Below are 22,622 nucleotides of genomic sequence, written 5' to 3' on the forward strand. Positions count from 1 at the left end.
AATGGGAGTTAGATAGTATATGTATTTCAGCTTTATACATACTTAGACTTAGCTAATTCTTTTCGTCAACCTTAAAGGCACGTTGCCTTTAGGTGGAAGATTGTTGGAAATAAAACGCCACTATGCCTTTTATACATGCTCGGGTATGAACGCACCCTTAGCACTTGTACTTTACATATATCTATCTAAAAAACCTAAGAGAGGTACAACTCATTGTATCCACACATTGTGCATCACTCACTCTCTACTCTCTATTGTTGCTCACATTTTCTCTTTCTCAGCCATTGCCATTGTTGACCATTGCTTCTCCACTATGCATTCAACACTTTAGAAGATTGACAAAGTTCAAGCTGGATCTATGTGTACTTCAACCTTTAGCAATACAAATGAAAGAAGTACTGCAAGGTGTGCTGATTTTGGAGCCAACCACATGTCCAATGTCCAAGATTTAGTAATGTGAGTATTTTCAAATTCATATATTTTATAATTGCTGTAATTAGTGTTAAATCAAGTCATTACTACCATTTCAAAGAAGGAAGGCTGGTTATCCTAACCTTGAAGTGTCCTTAGTGCATATATACTAAGTCACTTAATAACCACTCTAACCAATGCTACTAGCGTCCATCTAGATGTCCGAGGCTGTAACAAGTGGCACTCAAACAATGTCACTATACTGGGACCTCTAACACTTAAGTAATATCCAAGTACACTTGAATAAAGTCATGGTGCTCAATCCTCTAACATTCCAGTGATATTCTAGTACACTCAAATCTCAAGTCCCTACCACTTGAGTAACACACTAGCCACACCATTTGAATCAAAGTGCATTCATGGCTAGGTCACATAGAAACACTGATCATGGAGACACCGCCCACATAGGGCACCTACACAGACGCTAATTGCATCACCTTGGATCTAGTATAGGCAAACCCCAAAAACCATCTAGCGCACCACACATTTATAGACTCCAAGTACATCATCCTTGTGTATCCCAAAAACTCAAAGAGCCTAGGTAATCACAACCACTTAGACACATTCATATTCACCTAGAACGGAGATGGAAACAAAATGGGCAAAACATCTTTAAAGGATAAAGGAAAGTCTCTTTCCCACTTGGTGGAAAAAAGGCAGAAAGGAAATCAATATGGCATTGAGTAGACAAATCAAGAATTTCACTTCGAATCTTGGACCTTAACAATCACCTAACGAGCACCCAGAAAAAGGATATATTGACCCTAACATGCAATACACTGCACTTAGAATCGTGACTCATAGCTCACTCAAGTAGCAAGACAACACACACTTGGGTCATGGGAAGCAAGCCATGTAGGACATCCATTATAAGAGTGGCACTAGGAGCACCAATCATATGGGCATAAGATAGATCCATAGTAAGGAATTATAGCCTTCTGCTAATCACACAAATACCTTTTTACCATATAAGGTGGATCCTTCAAATCCCTAGGGGCCCTTAAGGTGTAAGCCCATGGAACATTAAGCAAGCTCATTCACCTTAGATAGAGTATCCCACTTAGGCAAACACCTTGCTCCTTAGGTGACACACTTGCAAATCACTACTTGGATTGAGTGCACAACTAGGGAACGCTTGGCTTGGCATCAACAAGAAGTAGCTAGGCATGACTCGAATCCTAAAGACCAACTGAACAACCACAAGGAGTGATTTAAACCGATTAGTGAATTGTTAAAAAGAATTGTCTATGCACATCAGAAATTGTTTTCAAAAGAGGAAAAGCTATGTTTGTGCACAAGTACAATTCTCTTCTTTCATTGCAGTCTTTTTTCTTCCCTTCTCTCTTTGTGTTTGTGTTCTTCTATTGCACTCTCACACCATGGATGTACAAGAGGGAAAGTAGCTATAGAGGCCAACTTTGTGTTGCTCTACCAACTCCCATCAACATAAGGCAGGGGCATTTATGATTTGTCAGTAAGCTTGCAAGGAAAACATTATGAACATACCCAAAAAACGTCAAGGGTGCCCGGTGCCCCTTGGCTATGGATTGGCTGGCTAATCCCTTGCTCTAGACCCAAGGTTTCAAATATCCCAAGCCATTGCTTCAACTCTTGCCTCATCAAAGGAATGAGCTGTAAAAGTTCACCCAGGGAGAGTTGTATCTAGTGTTCTACAATCTTCTAGAGCATTGATCTCCTCGGGGAAAGATAATGTGCATTAGGAGGGATACATGCGAACTATAGCAATGTCAAAGGTGGGCCTATATCCTAAAGATGGTCTGCTGCTTGAGAGAATGCCTGGTCCACCACTCCAAGAATGTGGGTGGAGGATTCTTCTTGACAGTTAGCCATGGACCCAGAGCCAGCATAGTTGTGGCTTGAGTTCAGGTCAATATTGCTACAAGAGGGGGAGTCTTTGGTTGTATATCTACCATGCTAATGAGGTTAGATGAAGCCTTCTTATTCTTGGGACAATCTCTTGTATAATGGTCACAAGCATCAAGACATTGTTGGCAAGGAGGCAATTTTTCTAGTAAGTTTCATTTGCTTTGATAATGGCCATAATCCCACATTGCTAGCAAGTATTTGTCATGATGGGGGCGATGGGTGTGTGTGGGTGTGGTGCGGGGAGATGAAAGGCGAGGACAATGGCCTAGAACAAGATATTGTGGGAGGATGGCATAGAGTTAGGGGCATAGTTGGATGGGAAGGTCATAATAGGACAAGGAGGAGTTGCCAATATTGGGGGATTTCCATAATTCATGTATGACCCCAACCTGGCTGGAATTGTTCCATCCCTTGGATCTACATTGAAAGGGCCTTGAAAGTAGCCAGAGAAAGAGGTGCCGTAGTTCAGATAACTCAGTGTTTCCTTGTTGTAGCTTGTAAAACCTTTCTAATAGCAGCATTCTAGGTTTGTATGGTCTGCTTTTGACAAAACTGCTCCTTTTCAAAGAAAAGAAAACATCAAACCTTTCGTAGAAACAAATTGGGTGAGAATGCCCAGGGTTGTTGCACAATGTGCATCATAGCTGTATGGATGTAGCAGTCTGCTTCCCCTTCTTCAATTCCTCCATTTCCTTCCTTAGTTGGAGCAAGATGGACTCTTACTCCTTTCTTTTGTCTACCCTTAAAAAGTCCAACTCCTTCCTTAATTCGTCCATCACACTGCCTTCTGTGGCATCTATGCTTGTTCACTGTAGCTTTGCTTCTCTACAAGTGTTCTCTAGCTTTACCACCAATTGCTGAAATTCCTCCAAGGTGACAGTAGACTCAAGCATTTCCCAGGTCTTTTGTTGGGTAGTGGTAGGCAGTGCTCTCACTAACCATTGGCAGACCACCTCCACCACCTCCTGAACTACTCATCTTCTGAGAATAAGATGGAGGAGGTTCGAAGGGACTACAGCAGTTAGTGGGACAGTGATGACAACACACAAAGCACCTTAGAGGTGGCTCGTTGACTGTGGTTTTACCAAAGCAGGTGGTTAACATGCAGAGAACAAGTCTAAAGGGCCAGACTGCAGCAAGAAGATGTCCCCCCAGCAGGATTGCCAAAAATATTTGACGTGTAGTGGCTCTGGGTGTACCAGGTTCACTATGAGAAGTATGCCCTCTCCTTGCCATTGGAGCCTTGCTAGAGCAAAGCTGGGGAATGCTATAAGAGTTAAACAGGTGCGTGTGAGGCAAGCAGTGCAAAGAGTGTGGACAGAGACTGTCAGACTGTGCAGCAGGTGTCATGCAGAAAGAGTGTCTGACTGTGCTAGTGCATGGTGCCAAAAGTTGTGACTAGAAACTCAGTTAACCGAAAGGATAAGATCGAGGGACACTTATTGACCATCCTTAGATTCGTAACAAGAAGAGTCAAGACACAAAATGTGTGTGAGAGAGAGAGAGAGAGAGATATTAATGTCTATCGCAAAACTTATGTCTACTATGGGCTTTGGTATTCGGATGTCCCGCTTGATCTACACAATTAGTGCTGCGGCTTCTTCACGAGTTATGCTAAATGGCGGTGTTACCGAGCCATTTGTCCTTGCACGCTCTGTGAGACAAGGTTGCCCTTTGAGTCCTCTCTTCTTTGCCCTTGTGACTCATCCGGTTCTTTCGATGTTATCTTCTATGGCAGCTTCGACTCAGTTGGCTAGATTGTCTCTTCCTTTTGGACAGCACTTCATTAATCAATCTTTGGCTGATGACAGCTTTATGATTTTGCATGCGGACAAGGATAATTTTCGCAAAGCATTAGATGTTTGGATGCTCTTTGGTCAGGCGTCTGGTCTTCATATCAATGCTTTCAAATCAGTCATTCTCAATTACACGGAGTCAGATTTAAAGTCATTGGGCTGGCAGGGACTGGTTGTTCCCCGTGGTTCCATTGTCAAGCATCTTGGGTACCCTTTGGGTGTTGATGTTTGGCCAAAGCAACTACTAGAGTGGATTTCACAGAAACTGGCAGCCAAGTTTCAGTATTGGAAGTCGCAGGCTTGGCCCTTCCATGTTCGCGTCAAAGTGGCTCAGACAATTATGTTGCCAATGCTCACATATTTCTTGCCATTGTTGCCTTGGACTACTACTACTTTGAATGCTCTTACTCAATACATTCGTTTCATGTTATGGAAGGACTCCTTGCACGCAGGCATTTCATGGATTTCTTGGTCGCATGCATGTACCCCCAAACGCATGGATGGTGGGGCTATTTTGGATGCCGAAACTCATATGCTGGCACTTCGTTGGTCTCTTTTTCATGCCATGTGCTTGGATCATCACCCGTGGGTCATTATAGCCCGTTATTTTCTTGAGGATCACGGGCTTGTACATGGTAATACCCAAATTCGGAGCTCCTGGTGGCATGTTCTTAATGCAAACTCTCGGTTTTCTAGTCCTTCCTCATCCTTGCTTGCTCATTTAGTATGCTCCTGGAAATTGGTTCTCTAGAAGGCTCGGTGGCATCCAGCGGAGGACCGCTTACATACTAACTCTTTTCAACTAGAATTGTTGACAGCCTCGCAATTACTTTCTTGGGAAGACAAACATGAGCTCAGACCAAAATTTAACCCCATGGCACGTTTGGGCTTGACTTCAATTGCAAATGCCACCCTTGCCAGTCGTAATGTGTTGATATCGTTTCGTACAGCCAGGAGGCTTTTCAGAATCCCTCGTGGATACCGTGATTTATGGGAACAACTTTTGCTAGTACTCCAGAGCAGACAACAGTTTCCTACCCTTGCTTTGGATCTCGTCCTTGGCAGGACTGGGACCTTGCACGTTGGTTGAATTTGGAAAAGGCCTCAGCTAACCAGGTGTATCATCTTCTGATTAAATATTATCAATGGCTGGTTACTAAAGCTAATACTGTATGGGGATTGCATAAATCTCAGTCATGGTGGAAAGCAACTGTGATGGAGGGCTGGTTGAACAAGACACCTTTCAAATGCAAGGTCTTTCTTTGGAGGGTGATGCTTGGTGGTCTTCCTCTTGCTTCAGCCCTTTCCAAGCGTTGAATCTCTAACGGCAATTGTTTCTTTTGCACCACGGCCCGTCATCGATTTATTTCTTGCCCTCTCGCTAAGAATATCTGGTCACTCTTGTTAGCGGTTTGGCGAGCAGTGGTTGGTTTCTCGCTAAGCCCTTTTAATTGGGTTTTTGTACAGCCCAAATACCCCACACCGGCATAGTCGCATATGAAGATCTTGTTTCACTTTCTTAGATACTGGGGCTGCTGGCACAATTGGACCACTCAGAATGCCTTTCTTTTTTATTCGACCTCTAATGTTCCGGGACACATTGCGAGGCTTAAAGGTCTCCTGCATTGGCAGATAGATCTCATTCGCCACTCTGACTTACTCCCTCGGGAGGACTTACTTCCCTGGCATATGGCAATTTCCTCTGCGTCTTTGCCATGACTTTTGTAACTCGATGGCTTAGAGCCATCGTGTATCTTGTAATCATGTAAACTTGTATCTTTTTTTTCGTAATTAATACAATTACCTTTTACGAAAAAAAGATATTAATGTCTACAAAAGGCCAAATCGGCCTATGAGCGAGAGAGAGAAAGAGAGAGGAAGAACGAGAGCCACCCTGAACTTTGTAATCCTATTATCCTGTACTTTTTTTTTCATAATTAATACAAAGAGAGAACAAGAGAAAGAAGAGACTGATTAATTACTCAAGCACGCACAAAAGTCATGCTGAAAAGAAGATAGAAGTTGTTACAACGGAGTTGTTACAACGGAGTTGCTACAACAAAAACTTAGCAAAATCTTAGCTCAGTGCAAGATATATAAGGATGCCCTACCACTCACTCTATACACACTATAGATGCTGTTTGAGGGCATCCACTCAGAACCACAGATCCAATGGTCCAGTGCTGCTCAGGTAGCTGCCTAGGAATGACAGCTTCTGCAGCTAGCTCTGTCACTTGTCTATTGTAACATAGACACCGGAGAGTAACTGCTGCAGCAACCATCTGAGAGTAACTGCTCTAGCTGCAAAAGCAGCCTGAGGATAACCACTCTGGCTACCAAAGATAACCATTCTTGACTTTGCTGGAACCCTGGCCACCCTCAGAAAAGTAAAAGGCCCTTGTTTCCATATTTTTCCTGGCTTCTGCAGCCTTGCTGCAGCTGACCTGCAGCGCTGTTGGAGCTAAACTATTGGCAAACCTGTGGCAATGCTACAAGGTCCTGCCTCTGCCATAAGTGATGAAGAATGGCAAAAAGGGTCTAGCAGCATGGCCCTTCCTCTTCAAGCCTTGCAAAGATGTCATCTATCTCATAAAATGTAAACACAACTAGGGTGGAGGATGATGGGCATTCCTTCTGTCAATAGGTTGTGAAAGCGTTCTTAAATGCTGAACAATAGGTCACTGACTCAAAGTGTTGAGAGCACCCCACCATCACTGCTGGGACAAAAATCCCAGTCTGTGAACCAGCCAAGATTCATGGCTTCTTGTCAAATTTGCAATGCATCAATACACCCAAAGGTAAGAATTTTTGAAATCGACCTGCCCGTTGGGCTCTATAGCAATATTTTTGCATTTAAGTTGATTGAGATTATCTCAACAGAGAAGCTCATCTTCACAATCTTGTCAGCCAACATTTAACAAGGTATTTATTTTGAATTGAGGCACCTAACCCAAATAGAGATCTGCGGGACATTCAATAGCAGATGCCACGTGCTATATTTGAAATCCAATATAGTGTAATGCAAAAAGAGGGCTGATGTACATTCCAACAATGTGAGGAAACACACAGGCCCCTCCTCATGCTAGATGTCCTCAGAAACAGAAACGATCAAATTCAAATGGAAAAAGGTGTAACAACTTAAATCTCTAGCATTAAAGAAAGTGTAAATCCATACATGCCTCTGGAACACCTCCAACACGCGTGCTTACGGTCAAAAGTCCACAACTAGCAGCCTCCAAAATAGCAATGCAGAAAGCTTCCGTAAGAGAACTGTGCAACCAGAAGTAACAAACACTCACAAATAGGAATGGATCAATAGGCATGACAAAAATATAAAGATCTCATGCTCAGCTCTTCTAATCACAACCTCAAAGACTGTGGTGTTAACTGACGGCCCAGTTTCTGCAGATCAAAGCCTTATGGCTTAACATTATAAAAGTAGAACCCCAGTTTATGCAGATCAGAGCTATGCAATTTGACCTTCTTAAGCAAAGCTATTTTTCAATTACTCTCAACAGAACTGACCTGTTTAGAAAAATGTGACCACGCACCAGCACCGATCGGACCTGTGCATGTGGAACAGCACCAAGCATCTCTACCCGCTCTTGAAGTGAATGCTTCTCCCTCATTTCTTCTAAGCGAACCCTTTTTGGTCCATCCCCACCAACTAAAAACCGTACCTTTGTGGTAATAAAATACCAAAATTAACTTGCTATGAAACAGAACACTGAAGAGAAAATTAAAAGCTAAACCTTAAGAAAGGTCTACATACATTGGGAAATAAGCGGCAAACATCTGGAATAACTTCGACCAGGAGATCTGCACCTTTGCGGTAAACTAGCCTGCTGATAACTACTATCACCACTTCATCTGATGAGCAAGTACTTGGTTTAGGCTTGAACATGGCTGTATCTACAGCATTAGGTATTACAAACACTTTTTGTGGGGGCAAACTTGATCTAAGGACTGTGTTCTCCTTGCTAGTGTGGGATACACAAATAGTTTCATGCACATCTGCAAGAGTGAACTGCAATACTTTGTTCATATGTATGCTCCCAAGATCAGCAAAACCATAAAGAGAATGGTCTGTGAAAACAACTTTGTAGCCCATTGTCCTTGCATGCAGAAGAGCCTCATGGCAAAGAGTTGAGAAAGCCTGATGACCATGCACCACTGTGATGCATTCACGTATTAATATGTCACGAAGAACAGGAAAAGTTCCATAAATGGTGGGCAAAGTGTTTTGCATCAAAAATGCCAGTCTGGGAACGTAGTAAACCTTCAGCCCATTTGTCATGTGCCGTACTCCACATCTTCTTCCATAAGCATGAGTCATCACAACAACCTGGAAACATATTCAGAAAACAATTCATTTGAGAAGTCATTCATGTGGTGCTGTTGCTAACTGCATACTGAACAGTCTTACACATTTACCTTGTTCCAGATTGATGATTGAACACAAAAAACATTTGAAAACTACAGATTTAAAACAATTGCATAGAATGCATTTGAAATAGAAAACTGAGCTTTTTTTTCCAAGGTTGATAAGGTTTAGACAGGTTCTATATACTCGAAACAGCAAGCTTAAGAATATGTCTAAAATAAGGATGCTGGTTTACAATGACTACATTAGGGGAGCTGTTTTGCAGGACATAATCATCAAGAAAGCTCACTTTTTATTTTGGCAAAAAACAGTGTGGCCAACGATATTACTCAAAAGTAAATTACAGTGAAATACAAGTGCTCAACAGTCTAGATGGAGCTGTCTATAGATCAGAAACCACTCATATAGACGAGCCTATCAGGGTGATCTACGGAGGATGGGGGATAGAAGCCATGGAAGAGGAATGTAACACCACCAATGGCAGCCATCTTGTAACGTGAAAAACAAGCCATGGCCACTCCAGATATGAATTAACTACTACCACAGCCCTATTCATGTCTAGTCTCACCCTGTAGCTGCTTCTAGCAGCCATGAAGTGAATGGATGATGAACACCCAAGCTCTGCTAGGGTAGCATACATTGAACGGCTCTCACTGCTGAAAATCATCTGGCGGTGTGCCTTCTAGATGTGCCACCATATGAGCCTCTCAATTATCTCCCAAACCTCTGATCGTGACACCATTGGCTCTAGTACCTCACAGTTGGGTAAAGCCTCCAGACCTACCATGGACGATGGACGACCAAACTCTACTAGAATAGCGTAGACCAAAAAGCTCTCACCACTGAAAATCATCTAGCAGCATGCCTTGCAGATGTTCCACCCTGTGAGGGTCTCCATTATCTCCCAAACCTCTAATCGTGACATCATAGGCTGTGGTACCTAGCGCCCGGGCAAAGCCTCTAGACCTACCATGACATTTGAACCCACCTCAATGATGAAGCTCATATCATGCACCTTTGCCTCGTAGAATAAACAGTAGCCCTGACTGGCTGCCAGTGCAAAAGGCCCCCACAAGCAATGCAATCCAGGTTAGGCGCAACTCAACAGAATAGGCAACAACTTCCTCTCCACACCAATTACACTGCCTTGCATGACTATAGGAAATTCTTGGAGGCTCTTGGTGCACTGCTGTGGGCAGCACTTAAAGACTCCATCCTACTGCATCCAGGCTAGCCAACCACTACTAGAACTCCATGTGCTACAAGCCATAAAGGTAGGATACTCTCCTTGGCCACCAACAATCCCATAGGTATCACTACAGGTGCCGGATGGATGTAGACAGTGATGGGCAGCCTCAACTGAGATGTCCTCCACAAATGGGGTGTGCAAAGCAAAGCTAGAGCACCTAAAACTTGCAAAAATGAGATTCGCTAAATGGGAGGGCAGGCTGTCTACTTATAGAAAGTTTGGGACCTCCCAAATTAGGGTTTTACATGTGGGACACTGAAACTCTCTCAAATTGCTCCCAATTTAAAAGAATATTTATTGATATGCATTTCTTGTAAAAGGTTACAAAAGACTTGCTTGTTTGGTACTTAATTTTGTCACAATGGCTAAGAATAGTGGAAACCCCATCATTGAGAAACTATACAAGAACTACCCCTCATGGAAATTCTATCTAATGAACTTTCTTATTGAAAAATGCCTATAAGAGTTTGTTTTAGGTAAAGAAAAGAAGCTAGAACTAAGTGAGCATCCAACTGCAGAAGAATTAGAGACACAAAAAGAATGGAATGCCAAGGATAAAAAAGTGATGTATCGGTTATCTACTGTTATTAATAATAATATATTGGATTATATTAAAAATAGAGAGGATTCCCATACAACTTGGACCACCTTTGAGAAAATATTTTTTATGAACACAAAGGCAAGAAAGATTTGGTTCATGCAAAAGCTAGAAATATTAAAGAATGGGAAGATATTTGTAAATGAGTCTGTTTTGAAAGTGAGAAGCGTTGTAAATGCTTTGATGGCTATTAATACAATGCCAAATGATGATGATTTAGTTTTGTCAACATTAGGTAACCTTAATAATGAAAAGACCTAGAAATCTTTTGTCACTTTTATGCATATAGAAAAGTCGTCCCCAAACTTTGATGGACTCTCTCATGATTACTAATTCATGAAAAATAATTAGTGCACAGTCTAAGCATTCTACTTAAGTTCAAAAAGGGGACGTGCCAAGTCCTCTTTGAGAGATCATGGTATGGGATGTGCTCATGGTAACCAGCAAAACAAGCTAAATCGACAGTTTGGTGATATGTAGATTTTAGAAGGCTGTAGTAATTTTAGAGGCAAGGAGAGCTCTAGACGAAGAGGTGGATGGCTCTAGACAAAGAGGGGAATGGAAAAATAGAGGTTCTTGTGAGTCAAGCATTGTCTATCATTATTGTGGAAAAAAATGGTATATTGCAACCCATTGTTTTGATAAGAAATATAACATTAGAAGTGGTAATTGTAGCAAGAAAATTATGCATTGTCTTTGAGGTAGAATGACAAAAATGAGCATATATTTGTCATGCAACATATTATGAATGTTATTACAGGAGAGAGGACAAGTGATGATGTATGGTATTTTGATTCAAGTGCATCTAATCATACGACAAACAATGTTGAATGTTTGGAAAGATACAAGATTTACAAAGCCTAGCCTCTAGGATATACAAAGACACATGATGATTCATGCCATACCTTTTGAGAATTACTTTGGTCTAAAATTGGATGTGTCTTATTTCAAGGGATTCGAGTGTACCTATGTTCACATCCCAAAGAAACAAAGGGATAAGTCCAAGCTAGCTTCCAAAATATAGGTGTTCATAAGATATAGCTCGCAGTCACAAGGATACGTGCTTCATGATCACGTTTCACGGAAGGTCTATATGAGTCGAGATATAGGTGTTCATAAGATATAGCTCGCAGTCACAAGGATACGTGCTTCATGATCACGTTTCACGGAAGGTCTATATGAGTCGAGATATTCGGTTCATGGAGTTTCCAACTACAAAGCGGGATGATGAGCATCCTGTACTTAGAGATCCAAGTGACAATTGGGCACCTAAGCCAGTGCCTTTGGAGCCTATGCCTCTTAAGGCTCCATCATTTGTAAAGAAGGAGACTGCTTCACCACCAGATTCACCCATTGAATCAACACCAATGGATATTTCAAAGACTTCATCAGAGACATAGCGACGAAAGGAGTATCAGCCTCCTCCTCACATTGGGCACGCAATACACTCCATGATGCAAGGATGAGGGAGTTTTTAAGGAGTAGGTGCTAAAAGATGGCCCGTGGCGTTCATAGAGAAACCAGGCACATTCCACCAAGCTTGTTTATACTAACTACTATTTGATGACTCGTGCCATACAAGATAGGGAGACCATCTCTAAAGCAATGGCAAAGGCTATGAGACAGGAGTTGAAGATCATTGAGCGGAATGGCACTTCGGATCTTGTGCCACAAACTCTTTATAGAAAGGTCATTGGAATCAAGTGGGTTTTCAAGACCAAATAACACAATGATGGAACTTTGGATAAGCACAAGGCGTGGTGGTTGCTAAAAGGTTTACGCAATGGCCAAGAGTGAATTTCCATGATAACTTTGCACCTATAGCTCAAATGGCTTTCATTAGGACCATTCTTACTTACCTTAGCTAACCATAGAAGATGATCGGTTTATCAACTAGATGTAAAGTCCGCCTTCATTAATGGTAATTTGAAGAAGAAGATCTATGTTGAGCAGCCTTCTGATTTTTCCTCATCAAATGGCAACATTTACAAGTTCAAGAAGACCCCTTATAGCCTCAAACAAGTTTCAGATCCTTAGAACGAGAAGACAGACTTGTTCCTCCAAGGAAAGTTAGAATATCAGCATTCCGCTACTAATCCCCAGTTGTGTCCACACCTCAATTAGAGAGCACACTTTGTTCATGCTTTACATGGATAATCTCATTCTGACAAGTGACCATACCCAAAAGGTCAAGCAAACAAAGAAGGCACTACATGAGATGTTCAAGATGATAGATATGAGACTTCTCCACTTTTTTCTGCATCATGAGATTTAGCAAACTATGAGGGGAATTTTCACCTCTCAACAACAACAATATGTGCAGGAGCTTTTGACCACCTTGAGATGGAGAGATGTCAGCCTATTTCTACTCCCATGGATCCAAACTTGAGGGCTACAGCACATACAAATTCATTGGTAGCAAAAGCTATCCGCTATAGGCAATTGATTGGTTGTTGATATAGCTCCTCAATACTCGAATTGATATGTGCTCTGCTATAGGTTTGCTTGCAAGGTTTATGAGTGAACCCAAGCTAGTTCATTGGCATGCTAATGCTACTATGAGGAATTTGCAATTCCTAAGGGGGACCCCCACCTAGGTATTATTATCCATCAAGTATAAGAGATTCAACCTTTATTCTACAAGTCTAGACAAATTCAAACAGGGCTTGACAAATTCAGATTGGACTGAAGACGTTCACCACAGGAGGTCAATGTACTTTGGGTGCAAGTGCTATCTCTTGTAGCAAGGAGTAGTCCACAACTGTCCTATCATCTATAAAGGTGGAGTATAGGGCAGCATCTTCTATAAATCATGAGACAATGTGGCTTTAGAGATTGTTAGGAGAGCTTGGCTGTCCTCAAATAGGTCCTATTACACTTCATTGTAACAATGAGAGTTGCATTGCTTTGACACGGAATCCTATATTCCATGCTAGGTCAAAGCACATTGAGATACAATACCGTTTCATTTGAGAGAAGATCTTGGATGAGACTATTGATGTGGCATATTATAAGGAGGATAACTTAGCAGACTTGTTTATGAAAGCTCTTCCTTAGGCCGTCCTTTGGTAGCAATCCATATCCCTGAGCCTTATGCCACATCCAAGATCTGAGAGGGGTATTAGAGAGTTGGTTATCCCTTGGATGGGGCATAAGCAGTGTACACTTATTTTAGGGCAGATTTGTTAGCACGTTTTTCAGCTCATGTGTGAGTCTCTTCATGCCTATTAGGGCTGAGCACATTGCCTTTTATTTAGGCATTATTCTAGTAATTTTTGTGCAACATTTGTGGTATTTTATGCCAATCGGCCAGTGTTAAATGCTGCCTGATCACCTGCCATTTTAGGCCTATTTTATACCGATTTATTATGTGGCTCCTCCTCCTCCCATTCAGTCATCATCATTCTTCAAGTGGTCTTCCTATTGGAGAGAGGAGCCAATGCCAATGCCCATGCAACCAATGACTCACTATTGTGCATGTCATTCTTGTGTTTGGTATATGGATTCCATTTCCAGAGCACATCTCTGAGTTCTCTTCTTTTGCAATGTTCTTCTGTTTTCTTTCTCTTCTATCCTGTGTTCAACAGTTGCAATTGTTGGTTTGCTGCATTCAATGCTCCACTTGCCTATGTTTTTCATTTTCTGCTCCTAACCATGGTTGGGGAGACTGTACATGCCATTTTTGCTGTTTCTGGCTGTTTTTGACTAGTTTTTCTTCATTTTGCAGCAGTCAGCCTTCATTTTTTATCAAATTTTTAGTTACATTGCATGTGAACTCTCATTTTGTGAGGTCTTTGCTGTTGGTTTGGCTGTATTCTCTCTCTATATACCTTCTATTCTCTATTCTCTCTTCTTATCCTCTCCCAATGGCTCCTCCGTGCACTTCTGACAAAATTTACAAGTTTTCGAATCAGGTTAGACAATTTGGAGCAGTCACCAGCATGATCATAGCAATTTTGGGTAGGTGGGACAATGCCAGAAAAGGCGGGCAGTACAGGCAGGGACTACATGGCAGGCAGCCTGCCTGTGCAGCATTTTTTTATTGTTTTTGTGCAGTCATATTGATTTACTGCAGTTGGTCAGTTTTTTACTAGCCAACCTGCCATATTTTATTATTTTATTTGGGCTATTTATAAGCTGTCCAGCCCAGGGGCACATTCATTCAGATTGTGTGCTTGCAGGTTGAGAGATCTCTAGCAAATACATTCGATAGCCCGTTGTACATATCTAATCTCCTTATTCAGCATTCATTCCCTACAAATTGCTACGTGCTACTGTCTCTTTCTCTCCCTCCCTTCTCTCTGTGTTCTATTCTTCTTTCAGTCTGGCCATACACTTCTGCATTTGCTGCACTCTAACAGGACCATCCTGCTCCTACCTCTACAAGCTGTTTTTGCTGCCTGCCCATCCTACATCAGATTTGGCTCTGTTTGGTGGTTTCCAAACTCAAGATCCATCTTCAGTGGACAAGACACTCCAATACCTTCCTCAACCCACTCCCACAAGATCCATTGGATATTGGACAGCTCTGCCCTTCAGCATTTGTACGCATTCATTCATTTATGCATTCATTATTCAATACTTTTCAATTACTTAGTTATCATCATTCTTGCGTTTTGTGTTTTTATGCTTTATTTTGCAAATCCTAGCATATTTCCGCATTACAAGCTCAAATTCAACAACTCTCAGCTTTGAACATATCACCTCAATCCTACTCAAGAATGAGGCTGCTTTGCTTTACATGGGAGGTTACCATCTCATGTTGGTGACCATCCTTTGGGTGCATTGACTACTTCAAAGATGGGTGACAAGCAGAACTAAAAAAGTCAATGCTACCATTCTGGTAAGAAGGGATATCTCCAAAAGGATTGCAAGAAACTAATTGCATTGTAAAAGGAGAAGGAGAGGAGGAAGAAGAAGGATAAGGTGTAACCAACCTTCCTTCCGTGGATGGGTGGTAAATCCCTAATTACAACTTAATTATAGCACCAAACAATAAATGCAAATCTGAAAATACAAATTTACCTATTGACCTTGGACAATGCACACCTCATTGGCCCCAAAATTGGTACCCCTTTCAGTATTTATTTACCTCTATTGAAGAAGTTGATTTACAATGGGATTCTCTCAATCCCTTTCGGTATTCCAACTCCCCTTGTTCCTCAAAATGACCAACAAGTCTTCAATCTGATTTGCCCTCTGATTCAGGCAATCAATTGGCCTTCACTCACTTCATAGATGATGGAAATGCCCCAAATTCAATGGCTAGCTAGTCCTCCACCTGAATTTGGCTGAAATTCACCTTCAGCCCTGAAAAATCCAAGTCTTGGAGCTTCCAATTCTGGCACACTTCCCGAGGCTATTGCTTAACCCTAATTTTTGCTGCAAAATAGAGTTTAGAGCAAAGAAATCTGAAATTTCTCGGTCTCTGGTGATCTCAATGCTACAATCTTTGGAGCAAGGCTGTAGAAAGGCTGGGAGATGAGAGAGAATACTGAAGAGAGAAATTTCAGACTTTCTTCGCGAAGAACTGAAGAAAATCTTTCATTTACTATCGCTGCTCTGTCGTCTCAACAGCTTGTAGATGCAAAGAATTAAAGAAAATGAGTCATTTACTGCTGTTGTCGTGTCTCAACAGCTTGTAGATGCTATCGCGTGTTGTCAATTGGTCTTCTCCTACCCCTGGCTGCCTCAAAAGGTCCTTCAATGGCTGCAAATTAGACCAACAGGATCTCCTTCCCCTCTCTTGCAAGTTGAATACACAAAAATGCCTCTCTATAGCCTCTAAAGACGTTTTTTAGTCTTGCATGGATATTTTTGACAAGTGGTGGCCCTCTCAAATGGTTTTTCCAGCATTATCCATAATTAAATATTAATTTTCAATCTTTAAATACTGAAAGTTAATCTAATAATTATTTCGATAGCCTGAAAAATAATCTAACTGGCCAATAATTAAATTGGTTGGGCAACTTCCATTCCTGAGTGTCTCTGCGACATCTTTGACCATCAAATTGGTGTTAGGTACCATTAAACACCACTTCTTTAGTGTCACCAACTGACACTTATAGCCAAATGAATGACCTAGGCCAACAACTCGCACCAAATACCACCAACTACCTGTGCGGCATAACTTATAGCAACTTTTGCCTTTGACATCCCGTGATTTTCTCGGGTCCTAAGCTCGTAAATTTACTCTGACCCCAATTACAGCTCACATGTGCAACATTTACTTAACTACGTGATTAAAAATTAATCCACATATTAAGTGAGGTTTCAAAAATACATGTCCTCATGACATAATAACTCGCCTTACAAGTCATCATTCTCAAATTCCGGCTCCAATTGAGACCATGCGACAAAGGCCACACCGGCCTCTGCAACATTTTAGCCCCATTGATATTGTCCTCACAACTCTCTAGTGCCAAAGAGAGTGTAAGCCGCTACTACTGGCCGAGCGTTTGAACCTCATCCATGTGCAGATGTTGTGAACCATAAGCATGCCTTTTCACATGCATTGACTAAGTCTAGCAAATCAAATCCCAGAGTTGATTTGTTAGCCAACTTATGTCAATTATGCCAATCCGTTATCTCCTAGTTGTGAGCTCCTATCAAAGTCTAACAGAGACATAGAAGCTTTGGCAATTTAGGTGTATTTTCTTCAATTGTCAGCTTCCTCTGTGCATTCCTAGGCTAGTTTCTACTTTCCACAATTTGCCTACACCTGTTAGACATTATTATTGTCATCTAGGATTTTTTTTGGGGTCTCCTTTTTTTTGGCTTTTTTAGGAGAGTGACCAGCATTTATGGCCCCTACAAATGCAAGTCAGCCAGATGTTTTGTCTTTTGGCTACTTACAGCCACATCCCCACTTAGCAAACACACATACATTCTTTAATCTTTAGTCTTCCATTTGCATGTGCATACTCCGATACTCCAACTCTCCATGCTTAGTGGTGCCATCGTCATAAACCTGATCTGGTGCCCTCACTAACACTTTGGACTGTATGCAGGGACCGATAGATCCATCCCCATTGTATCAGCATTCTTCTTCAATTAGTGCAATATTATTCCCTCTCTCTCTCTCTCTCTCTCTGTGTGTGTGTGTGTGTGTGTGTGTGTGTGTGTGTGTGTGTGTGTGCGCGCGCTCTTCTCTCTATGTTCGTGTTTCTCTTCTATTGTACACTCACATGGTATCATCGCCTAACTAAGGACGATGTCTGGAGATTTCTTGCAGAAGTGCAAGTTTTCATCGTGGAGGAGCAGACTAGCTTTATTAAACACAGATTTTCAGCCTATGTTTGTTGCATTCACAGCCCATACAAGTGGTCTGCCCATTTGACCTTCCTAACAGCCAAGAAACTTCTCCAAGAGGCTAGGCAACAGCATCAAGGCATCAAGCAGCCCTTGTTTCCTACACTTTGTTGAAAATGCAAATTTTCTACTTGTTGGAAAATGACAGCCAACTATGGAGGAGAGAAAAGAGAGAATGAGAGTGTGTTGAAGCAAAAGGGTAGAGTATACTTGCTAAACTAAAAGAATGAGAACGAAAGGTACAAGATAGGTCTAAGATAGACCTAGCTCTAACTCAACTAGAGTTTAACTGACTCTAACTCTAACTCTAACTCTAAGAGTAGTGATACAACTTATAACTTTAGTTGTGTTTACCCTAAGAATTGAAAAAAAAACTAAAGACTAAAACATTGGGCATTGCCCATAGAATTAGCAAATTCTAACAACCCCCCTGTCCTGCCAATGTGGTAAAGTACAAGAATGATCAATCACCAAAGGGTAGCAAGTTTAAGGACTTGCGAAAAGCCTCAAACTTCTCACGAGATAGTGCCTTGGTGAAAATGTCTGCAACATTTTCTAGTGTAGGAACATACATCAAGTTGGTCTCTCCTGCATAGCATCTCTCTCTGACATAATGATAATACACCTCAATATGTTTCGTGCGAGCATGAAACACAAGATTTCATACCACTACAATAGCACTCTAACTGTCAATATGAATGGATGTAGGACCCTCCAATGATAAATGTTGATCAGCCAATAATCTATGCAACCATACACATTCCATTGTTGCCGTAAAGGCTTCCCTGTACTCAGTATCACAATATGAGGTAGCCACTATAGGCTGTTTCTTGCTTAGCCATAAATGCATAAACGGCCCAAAAAGAAACAGTGTCCACTAGTAGCCTACCTAGTGTCTGCATCACCAACCTAGTTTGAATCACTATAGGTGTGTAATTGCAAGTCTTCCCCCTCCGGAAATAATATGCATGTGACTGAGCACCTTGCAAGTATCTGAAGATCCACTTAATAATCTACCTGTCAAAGTGCAGCGGTGCGGAAGCGTAAGACTGGAAAAGAGAGAACGCAGAGAGAGGAGAGAGAAAGAGACAGTGGAAGATGAAGATATGCTGTATAAAGTGTGCTGTATACAAAGATATGCAGATATGTACACGGACACAGTGCACTGGACTGTGTGTCTCCACCTCGATGCAACCTGCTGTTTACCTCGAAGCCCGCTGCAATCTACACGATCTCCTATCTGAAATCTGTGAACAGAGACGGAATCTGCACGTATCTCTAGCCTGGAACCTGCATACAGAAGTGGGAGAAGACTGCTGAAATCTCGGCTATAAATAGCCAGAAACTGGGCGCCAAAAATAGGCAGGTCGGCAATCGGGTCGAATTGCCACGTGGCAGTCCACGACTGTGCAGTCCGACTGGCTGCCCGACTAGCTGCTCTGATCGCTAACACCCCTTCTCAGAGCCTGGGCGGGGCAAAAGGCTAAGGGATCTGGCATGTCTCCGAAGGAGAGCCTGGGGAAGTGCCTCCGTAAACAAATCTGCAAGATTGTCCTCCGTCTTGCAGTACTCCACTATGATGGTTGCATCCAGAAGCTTCTCTTTGATGAAGTGGTACTAGATCTCGATGTGCTTCGTCCAGGTATGGAAAACAGGGTTCCGTACCAAGGCAATGCAACTCTCATTGTCGCATTGCAACAAAGTAGGACGAGTCTGGGGGCAGCCAAGCTCCTCCAACAATCTCCGAAGCCACACAGCCTCACATGTGGTAGAAGACGCGGCCCGGTACTCCGCCTCAGTAGACGAAAGGGCTACTGTGGGCTGCTTCTTGCTACTCCATGAGATAACACCTGTACCCAAGGTAAAACAGTAACCTGTTGTAGACCGCCTGTGATCCACATCACCAGCCCAATCGGAGTCACTCCAACCTGCAAGTACAAGATCTGAACCACTTGTGCCTGCTGGATAATGAATCCCTAAATCAGATGTCCCTCTCAAATACCGAAGTATCCTCTGGGCAGCCTACCAATGCACCGTCTAAGGTTCACTCATAAACCCCGCCAAGAGCCCAACAGCAAAACAAAGATCAACACGAGTGTTGAGGAGCCAAATCAATGATCCAATCAACTGACGATAGCGGGAAACATCCGCCATGGGAGAAGCTGAATGTGAAGTGGCCTTCCAGTTCAAATCCATAGGAGTAGAAATGGTCCGACAATCCTCCATCGCAAAAGAAACCAAGAGCTCCTATACATATCTCTGCTGAGAGATGAAAATCCCCCTCTGAGACTAATAAATCTCATGGCCCAAGAAGAAATGAAGTAGACCCAAATCCGTCATCTCGAACGTCTGATGTAAAGCTGCCTTCGTCTCTTTGACCTTCTGTGCATGATCACCTGTGACAATCAAATCATCAACATACAACACAAAAAGCACACAACCAGCCACGGAAGTGTGTACATAAAGCTACAGATCGGCCTTGGAACACCAATATCCCAACTGTGACTGAAGGAACGAATCAATCTTCTCATTCCATGCACGCGGAGCCTGCTTGAGGCCATACAAGGCCTTCTTCAACCTGTAGACTTGCCCATTTGAAGATCCAAAGCCAAGAGGCTGCTCGACATAGATCTCCTCCTTCAAATCACCATTGAGGAAGGCCGACTTCACATCCAACTGGTAGACAAGCCATCTTCTATGGCCAGCCAAGGCAAGAACAGCTCGAATAGTCGCCATACGAGCAGTGGGGGAAAAAGTGTCCTGACAATCAATCCCTGGGCGCTGTGCAAAACCTTTAGCAACAAGGCGAGCCTTGTGCTTGTCCAAAGAACCATCGCTAAGGTACTTGGACTTGAAGACCCATTTGACGCCAATCACCTTCTTATTCGAGGGGCGAGGCACGAGTGACCAAGTGCCATTCCTCTCAATAGTCTCCAACTCGACTTCCATAGCTTTCTTCCATGGTGCGGACTGTAAAGCTTCCTTCACGGAGGTGGACTCTCGATCCTGCATAACATGGGTCATCAAACAATAGTTAGAGCAAACAAGCTTCATAGAATGTGCCTGGTGCCTTCGTGACCGCCGCGGACCATCCTGCGGTCCCCACTCCTCAGGAACTCCCTCGATCCCTTAATCACGGAGTGTGTCACGGGCCCAACGAGGAGGAGGCTGGACCTCTCCTCCTCGCTCTCCAGCAGCTGAAGACTCTGGGATATCCACCGGTGGTAACTCCTCGGGGGTGACCGGTGGAACAGTAGACTCTGTATCGGAAACGAAATCGGAATCAAAAGGCGCGGGCTCCAAAGGAACTGGCTCGAGAGCCCAACTCTCCCTTGGATCTCCAAGAACGGGATGCTCCTCACCCGCTGCTATTGCCGGAACCTCCACGAACCGCACATCTCGACTGGTGTACACATCCCGCTTGACAGGACCATACAAACAATAGCCGTGAGACTGAGAGCTGTAGCCAACAAACACCTGTCTTCGGGAAGCTGCTTCAAATTTATTACGATGAGCCTTGGGAATGTGAACATAGGCATCACATCCAAAAACCCTAAAATAAGAAACATCGGGCTTAGTCCCAAAGTAAGCCTCAAAAGGCATCATCCCATCAACGGCCGAAGTGGGGGATCGATTAAGGATGTGGACTGCAGTAGCCACAGCCTCGGCCCACAGAAACTGAGGTGTCTGTCGGTGCTCCATCATGGTGCGCGCCATCTCGATCACACTTCGGTTCTTCCGTTCAAGAATGCCATTTTCTTGAGGAGTGTTGATATTAGCAAACTCCTAGTGAATACCTTTATCTGCACAGAAACGAGCAAACTCATTAGAAACAAATTCACCACCCTTGTCGGATTGCAAGGTCTTCAATCTCCGGCCCGATCGGTTCTCCTCAAAGAGAAGCCAATCCTTGAAGTGGGAGAAAGCTTCAAACTTCAACGCCAAGAAATAGGCCCATGTCATCCTACTGTAGTCATCTACAATCAACATGAAGTACGAGCTTCCTCTTAAGGACTCGTTCCTCATAGGGCCACAAAGATCCGTGGATATAAGCTCCATCGGGGAAGTAGACCGCCGCGAAGCTTTGTTGGGAATGGCATCCCTATGCTGTTTCCCACCAATGCAGGAGACACATGGCTGCTGGCTCACCACTATGTCCAACAACCCTCGAACAAGCTGTCCACATGACGCCCTCCGAAGATAATCATAGTTGAGGTGACCAAACCGAGCATGCCATAGCTCTGACTGTGTCTGAGAGGTAAGAAGAAGGGTAGGGAGAGTGGTAGAAGACGTCAGTTTGTAGATGCCATTCTCCTCATATCCTGATGAGAGAACATTCCTCGACGCTCGATCAAGGACTCACACCGAATCACTGTCAAACTCCACCAAAAGTCCAAGGGAACAAATCTTATGAACCGAAAGTAGATAGTACCCCAAACCTGACACATGCAAAACCTCTGAGGTGTGGGTACCACCACGTCCATCTGGAATAAGCTGCATCTCACCCCGTCTTGCAATAGACACCGAAGAGCTATCTCCAATGAGAATCTGCCCACGCGAAGGTCGCAACTGGGCAACACCAACTGATAAAGGAGTCGTGTGCCGGGAGGCACCACTGTCAACGATCCACTCTTGAGCCTGGGGAGCTGTCATCGCAGCATCAGAAGCATTCGGTGTAGAGTCCTCAATGACAGCTAGATGAAGAAACGCAGCTGATGAGGGTGCAGCCACCGCTCCAGAATCCTTCGTGTCCTTCTTGTTGGTGTCCTTCTTGTCTTTGTCAGGGCAATCCCCGTCCTGCAATAGACACCGAAGAGCTATCTCCAATGAGAATCTGCCCACGCAAAGGTCACAACTGGGCAACACCAACTAATGAAGAAGTCATGTGCCGGGAGGCACCACTGTCAATGATCCACTCTCGAGCCT

General features: G+C 43.1%; 1 protein-coding gene across 2 annotated transcripts in view; it reads right to left on the minus strand.

The window, feature by feature from the left end:
* Window positions 1-22,622, minus strand: part of SETH2 (UDP-Glycosyltransferase superfamily protein) — a 115,633-nt gene that overhangs the window by 53,312 nt on the left and 39,699 nt on the right. The window contains exons 2-5 of one of the 2 annotated variants that reach the window (XM_087676350.1): window positions 8,434-8,499; window positions 7,927-8,327; window positions 7,680-7,834; window positions 7,334-7,424 (exon numbers count right to left, since the gene is read on the minus strand). In XM_087676350.1, the coding sequence (XP_087532476.1) occupies window positions 7,334-7,424; window positions 7,680-7,834; window positions 7,927-8,327; window positions 8,434-8,467 (681 nt within the window). In that variant the 5' untranslated portion in view covers window positions 8,468-8,499. Of the gene's footprint in view, window positions 1-7,333; window positions 7,425-7,679; window positions 7,835-7,926; window positions 8,500-22,622 lie in introns of both variants that reach the window. The other variant, XM_087676341.1, reaches the window with a different exon arrangement.

Source organism: Lygodium microphyllum, chromosome 1 (assembly GCF_053477565.2).
Source record: "Lygodium microphyllum isolate KBCC chromosome 1, Lygodium_microphyllum_v1.1.10, whole genome shotgun sequence".
Classification (NCBI taxonomy): domain Eukaryota; kingdom Viridiplantae; phylum Streptophyta; class Polypodiopsida; order Schizaeales; family Lygodiaceae; genus Lygodium; species Lygodium microphyllum.